Source organism: Neodiprion pinetum, chromosome 7 (assembly GCF_021155775.2).
Source record: "Neodiprion pinetum isolate iyNeoPine1 chromosome 7, iyNeoPine1.2, whole genome shotgun sequence".
NCBI lineage: Eukaryota > Metazoa > Arthropoda > Insecta > Hymenoptera > Diprionidae > Neodiprion > Neodiprion pinetum.
Window position 1 is genome coordinate 6,976,569 of NC_060238.1, and position 12,759 is coordinate 6,989,327.

At 32.7% G+C, this 12,759-nt stretch overlaps 1 protein-coding gene across 16 annotated transcripts in view; it reads left to right on the plus strand.

Annotated features, from left to right (window-relative positions):
• Glut1 (Glucose transporter 1) overlaps positions 1-12,759 on the plus strand; it is a 75,330-nt gene that overhangs the window by 30,433 nt on the left and 32,138 nt on the right. For all 16 annotated transcript variants that reach the window (XM_069138008.1, XM_069138007.1, XM_046635624.2 and 13 more), the window contains one exon: positions 5,600-5,808. Coding sequence is in view for 1 of the 16 variants with exons in the window: in XM_069138015.1 (XP_068994116.1) it covers positions 5,788-5,808 (21 nt within the window). In the remaining 15 variants the exon portion in view is untranslated. The remainder of the gene's footprint in view (positions 1-5,599; positions 5,809-12,759) is intronic.

Below are 12,759 nucleotides of genomic sequence, written 5' to 3' on the forward strand. Positions count from 1 at the left end.
ACTTTGACAGTTGAACCTAAACATGTCCTGTGCTTAGACACTTTGAAATATTCTTAATTTTTTCATTCTATTTGTTCGTTTTATTGAAATGTAAATTGAACGATAGATAGATAGGAAAATATCCTAATTAAGGAAAATGCGGTTGGAATAGGGTATAAATTATCCAAGTATGAAAGTGTAAATCGTAAAATGAATCTACGAATGGATATGGCGTAGTTCTTTCTTCTTTCTTTTTTTCATTATTTTCCTCCTTTTTTGGACATAAACGAGCAGTCCAGACTGGCAAACGCATTGAAATACTAAATTAACTAATTACCCAGATCAGATACTCAACCTGCATACGGAAAAAATGTCATCTTCCATTACTACATGTATAACGCATATGTATATGTATGGGGACGATTTTTATTTAGCTCGACCCAGGCACATTGACCGCTACCGATTTTTTTTTCGATAATGTCTTTACCGCATAATTTTAGTGATAAAATTACCACTCATTATCTTTTTCAGACTTTTATCTTAAGTGGTTTTTGTTGTGTAAACTTTTCGAGGCTTTTTCGAATCTTTAAAAGTTACCGGGCATCCGGCCGATTCCAAGGATCGTGTAAAAAATCAGTGAGAAAATTAATAGGAGTAAGGTCAGACCTTATATGATTTGGCATGGAACGCCCCGTACATACAGACTAACGATGAGCAATCATCCGTATTGCACGATATTATTAGTTTATTACACGTATTGCGAAGAATATAACAGATGTAATATTCCAGGAAATTTACAGCGATAAGCCGTTGTGGCTTAAGAAAATCTGGTTGGATTGAATAAGTCATGAGAGTACGAGCTGTTGACTGAATATTTTGTTCAAGGTGGCAATAAAAACTGAAATTCCAGAGTCAAAATCCAATAAGTATTTTTCTTACAATTAGCTGTACAGTATTGTTACAGAAATTGAATAACATCGAGGCTGAGAAATGTATTCAAGAAAAACATGCATTTCAACATCATATCATATTTTTCGTTATTTGTGTTCTTGATGACATAAATGACATTCAACCTTTCAACGTGATTAATTGAAATCATCGGATCGTGGAAGCAAGACTTGATTTTCTTCACCAACTTTATGCGGTATAATTCGCAAAATACTTATTCGTCGACAATCCGTGGTAGAGGATATTATTTATTTATTTTTATTTTTTTCTCTCCACTCGGTTATAAATATAGCGAGTGTAATATGTTCAACTTTTATGCAAGAATTTTCTTTCCAGCTATAAAAAGCAACGACGAATGCTGTAATATGTGGGAATATAAAACTGTGCCATACGAAATTCTGTGTGTGATAAGGCGTGGCCGAAAATACTGGGAAACAACCCCAACGGCTCTGCTTGTGCGCCCAAATTTAAAGTCCGGATGCGGATCATGGGGCGGAGATAAAACGAATTATATATGTTTTTTCGTCGTCAACGCGACTAGACTGTAACTTTATACAGCTAAAACATTAAACAGGTTCGAATTGCCACCGAATATTTTAATTTTTTTTTTTTTGCCACCCTACGCGCATCCAAAATTAATGTAATAAATTGAAAATTCTATTCAGATAAAACAATCTTGCTTACAGTTCAAAATATTCAAATGACGAGTCACGATGTCTGACCTAATCTAACCTAACCTAACTTAACCGCTATTTGTACGTGTATCGCATAAGCGTTCGCATCAGTGTGACTTGGCTTACAAATAGCATTATATCTCCATAATCACTGATCTGGTTTTAACGAAATATAGTCCAAAATCTGACCAGAAAATGTAGCTATCAACCAGAAAAAAAAAAGAATCAAAGTCAGTTCGGTAATTCTCGAGTTATAAGCAAACATACGCCGGAAAGACTTGTTGGATTTTGTTTTAAGTAGAGAAAATGTCAAGCTTCGAAGTCGGCAGGAATATTATGTAGGTAGCGGGAAATCGTCGACAGCTCGTTTAATCGAGATTGGAATTTGAGGTGGCACTTAAATTCAATTGTGATAATAATCACCGAGCAATTATAACGTGAACGTTATCGGTACATTTGCTGGTCTTTATGTACAGGCTAGAAGATTACCTGACGTCGCAACGATTCATGTAACAGAAACATATTATTATCGTCAGATTATCATAGATGTATAAATTTTCAGTCCTATTTTCGAAAACCGGTATGTACAGTCATAAAAAAGCTGATAAGGAAACCCCTTGTCGGTAAGGCAGATTCTCACCGACGTCGTCGGCAATGTGGGTCTATAATATTTTTTTCAATGTGATTGTTATTTGAAAAATCTCAATCAATTTACGAGTACCCTCATGGATCTGTATTTTAAATAGTCGATTTTGTTTTTTGCAACTTCGATTTAAAAAAAAAAGAAACGGTGATTGCTCAGAAAGGTAGAAAGGCACTGTGCTCTGAAAGACCAACGTTACCGACGGAGGGTTAATTTACGATCAATCGAAATGGCGCGTTTTTTAATTTGACCGTACAGTTTCAACGAAACTGAACGAGACTGTGCAGTGCAAAGCCAAACGCTTACAAAAAATTCTTACACGTGGTTGGGTGAAGTGTTTCGGTTGTTTCAAACGAGATGTATTATGTTCGTTTAATCTGTGACTCGCAAATAAAGCTGATTATGTATAAATCTCTCTAATATTGCAGCGAGTTCCAATTCGATTACTCGTCAATTAATTATTACTCTAAATAAAGAGCCTGACGACTGAAACGTGTTAGTAATATCATGATGATGATGATAATGCATCAACTCTACTGTTATCTTTCGAATTGTAAAATTTCAGTGAAACACAGTAACGATATTTGGATCATATCTAAAGTATGAAAATATGTTTGCGTATTTTACCGTGAGGAAAAATAATATCGAGTATTTACGTTTGGTGTCATGATGAACAAACCGTTCGAAGAAAGAAAACTTATATTTTCGCACAAACGACGCAACGCTTTAAAATCAACACAATGTTTTTACTTTTTATCGAGCGTTTAGTCTTGAACAAGGGAAACAGGCTCGTTGTAAAGATAATAAATAAATTATTTATAATCGAGTATTATTGTTTTAATACTCTATAATGTTATAGGTGTAATAATAAAATATTATTGGTGCAGCGTTGTCAAATAGTAATTTTTATTTTTAAAGTGAAATTTTCCTAATTTCAAATAATTTTTCATTTCCACGAAGCTTGACAAGGTCTCAATTACGGCTCATAATATTTATGTATATCCATTGCCAAGAGCGTAGACGCATTATTTATCGCTTGCAGATAGTGTAATCAGAGCATGCCTAACGGAAGTTCAAGTATCGTGAATGGTTTGTCTGTGTAATTTATTGTCTGACAGCCACAACTGGACAGAAATAAAATTAATCGACAACAGACATAATCAAAAGCGGTATAAAATCATTTTATTAGATTATTTCCGATCATTGACTTGATAAATACAATTTTTCAGGTAAATTTTTTTCGACGATTCTCTAATAAACTTGTAAAAGAAATTGCGTGCGTATTATATAACATATATATAATACGGTACATCGATTTGTTTTCAAAATAAATTCTTCGCCATTTTCCCCTAGCGAATCCACTGAGAAAAATTTCATTTGTTATAGTAACTAGAAAAATTCAGTAAAACAGGTATCGTTGAAAAACTGTTTGAATATTGTTGGAATTACGGAAAACGAGGAACGCGTAACCATTTTGCGCTATTGTCGATCCTTTTTTGTTAATTGCAACGCAAAATCAGTTTGTGAGGTTTACTCTACTTTTTTAGTTAAACAAGGCTTTAACTTTAATTTATTCCTGCACAAGCATTAAATTCTCGCAACATTTGCAAGAAAATATAGCAACAGCGATCGTAATGAGAAAGAATAGTAACGGATACTAGACTTTCCGGTAACAGCTAGAAAACTAATTTTCATTTTCTACCTAGAACTATATTTTTCGATTGTGGTAAAAACTGAAAATATTTAAGGACTGAGCGGTAAACGGAACTAAAAATTTCTCTCAGCGTGGTGGAGAAAAGAAAAAAATAAATTACCGTCAAAAATGCAAGAATAGCATTTTCGATACCAAACGAGTGGAAAATATTTGACATTTATTTTACTGAATTATGAACAAAGAAACAATAATAACAGTAATGATAATAACGATAACGGAGTGAGATGAGAAAATTGCCGAGCAATAACGGATAAAAAATAACGATATTGTCGTTTTTGAAAAAAAAAAAAAAAAAAAGAAAACTGATGGAATAGAAATAAAACGGAGTGCACAACGCGTGCTTCGAGCTTCGCGTAATCGATAAATTACATCAACGCACGTGATGAGCATGCTTGTGACTTAAGTGCCGAACGGAGTGATAAGATCGATAATCTATATCAATTATTATTGAAAGGTAGATGGTCAATCGTACATAATTACCGCCAATTACCTTCTAAGTTATGACAAATTGCGTGCCTTACGTTACGATTTTGCCGCATTTTTTCCGTCTCATGATTGTGCTGATAATTTTATAAGAGAAATATCGTTGTAATTGTGAAGTAATAACATTCTCGTACTCCAGTGGCTCTGACTAATCAGTGCCCTACATGGTTTCTGTATGGTCAACGTGATGTGTGAGACAAAATTTTCTGAAAGTTCCACGTTTTTACAGGAAATTTATAAATGTTATCACGTGTATTTGATACATAATTCCAATTTCATGGACCGTTGAACAGTTATTACAGTTTCGGTTACTTCAGAATTTCCTTTTTCAGAATTGTCTGCGATTAAAAGAAATTATTATCATTTATTACATGAATTGTAATTAGTTAAATAAAAATGACAATCATTAATATAACGAAGAACGTGTGCAATTTGTGATTAGGGTTGGATAAAATGAAGGTAATATTCATATTTTTTGATCGGAAAAACATGACATGAAAATTATGCTGTATTTTGTGATTTTCGAATGAATTGAAATATAAATTGTATTTATATTCTCTCATCGGAAAGAAATAATAAAGAAATTACGTTTCTTGATTAATATCCAAGTTCTTAGTTTAATATAGCGATCGATGTATTGAAAAAAAAAATCTTAATGGATCGGATAAAATTATTGATTACATTTTAAACACGTAGTTGAACTGATAAAATATATCAATTACTTGAACTAATTGTAACCCAACCGAAATCGATTAGGTACCTATTACAGATTTCATTCAACCCTAATTACAAAATAAAATTGTAATTAGCATTCTAATTTGTTAATCTCATCATAAAACACAAACGTGATTTGTTTTATCGTAACTGCAAAATGAAAATACAATTTGCAATATATGTAAAAAAAAAAAAAAGCAAATCCAAAAAAAAAAACTAGACCAACAAACTGCTTTTAAACATATATTTTTTTTACTTTGGAATTATTCAAAGTTTCATAAGCGTTGAACGAAGGGTGAAAAAATATCTACACTGGTTTAAAAACAAAATATAAAAAAAAAAATAAAACAGATTTCTCGATTCAGCCGAAAGTCTCCCTGAGAATTTCAACTTTATCCATGTAAGATAGAAAACCTTTTAACCCTTTTTTTTCGTGTTTTACAGCGATGATAACTGCGGGCAGTCTCAACTAAAACAGTGTGAACCTGGGAACGCGTTACCTGATTCTCTCTTCTCTCTCTCTCTCTCTCGACGTTTCAACTCGGGCTTTTCTCCTCGGCCTGGGTCAGAAAATAAGCCCTTGCCACCGCAGGACACGAAACTCAACGGGCTAATAACCATCGTTGAGCACGATGGCTTTGCCCAGACTTCAGGTGAGCGATAAGACGATTCTTGCGTATGAAAATCATAGAAGTTTTAATTAGGATGCATCAGGCTTTCGATATATTGCAGAAATACTGAAACATACAAAGCGATAGTTGGGATGCAAAATAATTTTACATGCACGCAAAGCAGAGAAATCAAAAACAGTTATATCTATTTCTTGTTTTTTTTCTTTTTTCAATTAAAAAAAAAAATTAAAGCAAATACAGCAGATCGAAAATTGCAAGAATATAAGACGTCACTCGTGTTTTGGAATGATCTGTAATACAAAAATGTAACATAAAATCATTGAAATTCAACCCCGATTTCAACATCCGCCATTTCATTTATTGACAAATAAAAATAAAATAGGATTTGGTAGTTTTGTGGTTTTTTGGCTGTAAACATGCATAAGAATTTGGTCTTGTTTCGTTACTTATGTAAAGAATCAATTGAAACTGAAGTTCACTGGGTTGAATTTTTATAAAACAGTCTCCTTTCAGGGTGGAAGGAAATCGAAATTTGAACTGAATCGATATTTTTGATAATAAATTTGGAAATGTTAAATAATTCTTCCATTTTTTCAATACCTTCAATATCGGGTTAGTTAACCTATTTTTGTTGATCGGTACTCATTTCGTTTCTAAAAAAATTCTTTCTAATAATCGCGTACAATGAGTTTGGACAAGTTTTTTTTGTAATGAACTCAAATTCTTAGAGGATTCATTTATACGGACAAAATGGTTAGCTATCGATCATAATAATTGGTCAAACGATCCGCGTCTTTCGTACTAAACAAAAAAACCCATAAAGTAATCATTCTAAAATTATTTATATAACAACAGAATTTTGTTGTCAATTAGAATTTGTGGGTTTCGAATTTTTTATCTTACTTAAAAGCGACGCCATTTTCGTTAAATTCAGCTTCATTGATTTCACATCAAGTGTTAATTATTTATAAACACATTTTACAATAAAAATATCCCAACGTCGGATGAGAAAATCAGAGAAATAAGACGGTGATATTTTTTAAACGTACGTTTCTGAGAATAATTTTTTTTACCAGCGTTGAAATTTTGTTTTACCAATTTATTATTCTCGCTGTTGCAACAATTTGTTGTTCAGAGATTACACCTGATGCATCCTTGACGCTGTTTTATGCCGCTTTAATCGTTAGCCGCAATTTTTACACCTCGTGCAAAAAGCACGCACCGTTTGTGTAATACAATAATCGATATTAATTAATATACGCGTTGACACCTCGTTTCGCGATTTAACAGAGTATGTATAATATATTATATGCTTTGAATGGTACGTTGTTTATGCATTTCGCTGGCTACTAGTTACGATATAGCTGTTTAATATGCTTCCGTAAGTTTTTATTATGTATTGGTGTAAATCAATATAATGTTGCTAATTCTAATGCTGATTTATACGTTTATTGAACACGAAGAGAAAATTCCAATCCTCTTATCGTGCCTGACTGCGCTATTATTATTTTATATAATACCATCGCATTATTTTCTTTCTTTTTTTTTTTATAAAATTTGACGCCAAATTTATCATTCGCATTATTTTCGTCAAACTTAAGTATCACTGTTATTTTTAACGCATCAACTTTCGAAAAATTGACCTCATCTTACATCCATGTCTCAAAATTCAGCTAGTTATACATGTGCAGAAGAACGATTCGTTCAATTTACCAAGTACATAATTTTGTCGATAAGATAATTATCCATCTACCTCAAGTGTTTGTTCGTATTGCAAAAAAAAAAAAAAAAAAAAAAAAAAAAAACATTGATTATCGAAGTGATTAGTGTTTCTTGTTTCTTATAACTGTATTAGTTGCCCAAATAAACATCGTTCTTGTGTACACGGAAACGAGAAACTAGGATTTTAGCAGACGCGGAATTTCGCCACGCGATAATTTTTTATCTCGACTTGTATACGCAATCAAATTAAGATAATAATAACGAAATTCACGATGAATAGTGAATTTTTACCAGACGTCGGTTTCGGCATTATGTAAAAAATTCTTTACGATGTGCTAATCGTCGCGAATCCAACGACTCTAGAGATAATCATCATCCGGATGATTAGTTGCACGATTATTGTCGGCGATGTTATCATCGCACTTGCGCTCCGAATGCAAGCTCAGACGGAATGTCAGACCATTTTCTTTTTTTCCACACATCTGATATTGCGAAATTAGTAACAGTCTCAAGTGCCTGCACTCACAAATCGACACATTGCCATCAAAATGTACTTCAAGTGTGATATTAATCAGAGTAATTATGTAATAATTAGTCGCGCAAAGTTGTTGCACAATATTTCGATAACCCAGTTTAATGCTTACTCTAAAAAATTTTTGACGGTTGGATTGAACTTTTTATTCCTAACTTCGTTTTCGAGATATTATAGAAACATATTTACAATTTTTTGATCGTGATTTTATGCATAACACTCGGCCACCAAATATTTTACAGATAGATATATACATTCGTTCACTCGAATGCGAGGAGGCATTCACTCGTGAAATCTGGTGTACAGTTATCCAGAAATCTTGTGAAATCTCTTGAAATTTGTTGAAATCTTCTGAAATCACTTGACCTCCTTTGAAATCCATTGAAATCATCTGCAATCTCTTGAAATCGTTTGAAATTCGTTGAAATCTTTTGAAATCTTTGAAAAATTTTTAAATCTTCAGAAATTTCTTGAAATCTTTTGAAATTTACTGAAATCATCTGACATCTCTTGAAATCTTTTGAATTCATTTGAAATCGTTGCAATCCTGTGAAATGTTTTGAAATCTTTCAAAATTTATTGAAATCCTTCGAAATTCCTTGAAATCTATTGAAATTCACTGAAATCATCTGACATCTCTTGAAATCTTTTGAAATCCTTTGAAAACGATGAAATCTCGTGAAATCTTTTGAAATTTGTTGAAATCGTTGAAAACTTAAAAATCCTTTTGAAATCCTCTGAAATCTTTGTAATCTTGAAATCATGTGTACATCAAATCGATGAGTAATTGGACCCCTCGTTCAAGCGTGTCGAAATTTGAATGTCACGTTTAGTGCAACTCACATTTCAATTGGCTTGATTTGATCTCAGAGTTTTTTTTTCTGTCAGTTAGCTGCATGTTGTTTGTGTAACGCTCAATATATTTTATACTCGATAGCATTTGTACTATCCGCTTGTACGTTTGTAATATTGTAGATTGTAGAGGGTGGATCGATCCATTCGAGTGCTTAAAACAACTACATCACACATCGTCCCCGAAGGTTCGTGTATATTTTGTTGGGAAAACGCGTTTGCCAAATTGTCCACGGTTTACATATCGGGCAATTATTGTTAATGGATTAACGCAGTTGGACGATTTTCGAGCAAAACGCCAGCCATCAGAATTAAAACCCAAAATTAACCAACAATATGGCGGCTAATAAAACTGTAGAATTGAAATTATTGACGATTTTTATTTACTTCTGCAAATCGTTTTCGTGAACTGTCGAGGACTTGTATTTGCAACATTTTTCTTAGCGTAGAAATATCTCCACGATTCTGTAAAATTTTAGAAAATTTTGTACACTTGTTATTTATATTTTTTATTCGCAAAATTTGCCTCTCATTTTGATAAAAAGCTACGAATGAGAGAAAACTTTTCATTCAAAATTTTCCGCTAATTTACTATCAACTGTTACTGTTGAATTGGAAAATTTATAATCTCTGGAGAAAAGCATGAATTTAGGTATCAAAGGATTAGAATATACAAATATTGGAAAATAATCTCTCAATTTTCTGAATGATGTCTAATGCTTGATTGTGATAGAATTTTTACATATGCCAGTTTCCATAGAAATTCGTATGTGGTACAAGCATTTTTTATAAAAAAACTCATTACCTACGAAAATTTACACATGTTTTTAAGCAAATCCGGAATTTATAGAAAATCTTGACGGAGCGATAATATGCTTGCATATAAATAACGAACAGCATGCGATTAGATAAATCAAAACCTTGACAATTACGGTAATAGTTACGAAATTAGTTGAAAAAATTTTATCTTCAATATTTTAATATTCTCAAAGACATTCACAGTCATAGAATTCTACTTGAATTTTCGACTCTTGATTGGTTCTTTCTTCGTCGTAAGATGAAACTGATTTCATAATAAATATCGAATTTAGTTCAACTTTGTCAACCTACATGATTTTACCACTTTTTAGTTTAAATAGGTTATTTTACTAGACTGCCGTCCGATAGATGCTTGTATTTATCTCGCAGTAGGTTTGCAAGTTTTTCATCAAGGCGCGAATAACAGCACTTCAGACGTTTTAACGCCTTATCGTGATAATATTATCAGGAACAATATTAAAAAATTGATACATCGATATTTACAACTTGTAAGAAGGACTTACTTTGTACTTCTCTCAATATTTGCTTGTTGAATCGGCAATTTTTAAAAAAATTTGTTGTCGTTGCGACGCGTAATTTAATGTGAGTTTGTTTGAAATCGAGCTGAACATGTACCACATTATGCTACTTATTAAAAACAGACCAGCTTTCAATTATAATCGCTTGAAGTTTCTGCGGTTTATTTTTTATCTGTAATGACTTGCTAGTATGTGTGATATTTGATTAATATACTGTCGCTACGATAAATTATACGAAAACAATTTCAGCACTAGCACAATAAATTATGTGAAGTGTGCACACGGCATATAATACAAAGTTCGATGAATTATACTGTAAGGTATAAATTTCGATTAAAATACAAAATAAAAAAATATATCAAGCGATCGAAATTTAAATATCTGTTAACAAAAGATGTAACATTTATTGATGAAATAAAGTAGCAATCGTATTTGAAGATCGAAAATCGTTGATAGATAAAATACACGGTTTATTCCAAAAATGTGTTCTGCGAAGTAATCGCAGTAATCGAAGTAATCAACGCGTATGATTGACAGGTATTCGGAATATTCTACGGAATAGACGTTGAAAAACATAGAGAAAGGCTGACATAATGATTCTCGGATCTGAATCGCTGGTTTTAAACGTTTAGGTAACATTGCTACAGAACAGTTCGGAAACCCGAACGTAAAATGCTGAAAAATTCCAAAATGAGCCAGGATTTCACCTTCCCGAGTTGTGATTTATTTAACCATAAATACCTAATAAAAGAAGTAAAGTATTTCGTTTCATTTATGCAGTGGCGTTAATTCAATGCGACTTTTGTCATTAATTTATGCCAATTTTCGCAATGGTCAATCCCTTGGCTAGTAATGAATAGAGTATATTGTAGCTTTGCACAGAAATGTTATCACGTGACCTTAGTTTTTCGGAAAATCGGGCGGGGCTAAAATAAAGTAGAATAACGAAACGATAGAATGGGTAAAAAAAAAAAATAGAATTTCGAATAAGCCGAGAATCCAATTCACAGGACCTGAAAATATAGGAAGGTATATTAATTTACAGAAAGTCAAAATTGTAGACTCGTCAGAATTGTGATCTATATTCTGACTTTTTATACGTCACCTCATTTTACATTTTAACTTTTTTGCATCCTGCAATACTATGTAACAGATTTTTGCATCTTTGTGAATTCGATTGTTGCGACTCTTTGCTTGTTGATAAAATTTTGTAAAAATGTCGAACGATTAGAAAGTAAAAGGATCCTAATACTGAATATTCAAAAGTGCAAAATCGATTTTACATAATTTTTAAATGTAGAAAGCTGAAATATAGGAACGATAAAATGTATAACGGTAAAGTATGAAAGCCCAAATACAGAATTGTCAGAATAAATAACAATACCAACAGCAAACCAAAACTAAATCGTTCGAATTCGGCCTTTTAGGACTTTTCTGCATTTCTTTCTTTCAGATTTTCACGTCTTTACAAATTCCATATATTTCTCGATCCATCTACATTTTTTCACCCTTACCCGAAAATTTGTCAATCCATAGATGTAGCTATGAATGACTGCATCCTTTCGCATTTATTCAGACGTCTCACACCTTTGTAATTTAAATATATCTCTGCTTTTGAAACACACTTTACGATCGTATTTTACAACTATTATGTGGCATGAATATTGCGTGTGGAATTTAAGGTCATCTAACAGTCCTACCCTTACCGACCGAGCAAACTCACCCATTTTTTTTCTGTATTGAATAAAAAAATCAACGGAAAAGGCTTAAATTTCGACGGTGCATCGCTCGTTCGTAACGGAGTTCAGGAAAGTTACTCATATCCTGAAAATCTTCAAACACAATGTGTGGTTTTTTGATACCTGTTACTATTTCCACATTTCTGACATTTAAGGGGCCAAAAAGTGCACAGTTGAGATACTTTCTGCAATTCTAGAAAGAATGAGGAGTTAAGTGAGTCATTGTAAGACTGTTTTCGTGCAATATTAAGGTCGTCAAACGAAAACTAGGAATTATTATAATCTCATCTTTGCGCATCTTTTATTTACGAAATTATTGTAATTCCTGGTTTTCGTTTAGCCATTTCAACATTGCATGAAAACAGTCTCACTATGGCTCATTCTTTTCGGAATTACCAAAAGTTTCTCAACTACCCATCTTTTGGCCCTTGAAATGCGAAAAATGTGGAAATAATATAATAACACGTGTGAAAAAATCACCATTTTTTAAAAATCCTATCAGGATATGAATAACTTTCCTGAATTCTGCTACGAAAGAGCGATGCGCCGTCGAAATTGGAGCCCTTTCCGTTAACTCGTTTATTCAATACATGTAGGAAGAAAAAAAAAAGGTGAATTTGCTCGGTCGGTAAAGGTAGGACTGCTACGTGACCTGTCGAGTAGTTTGAACTTGCATGCTTGTTAATAGAACGTATGCGTTGAAAATCCTTATACATATATAAAATAGAGATGAACAATCGGCCGTTACGGAGTATGAAAAAAAAAATCCGGGGTCTGAGTATTTCTGTTA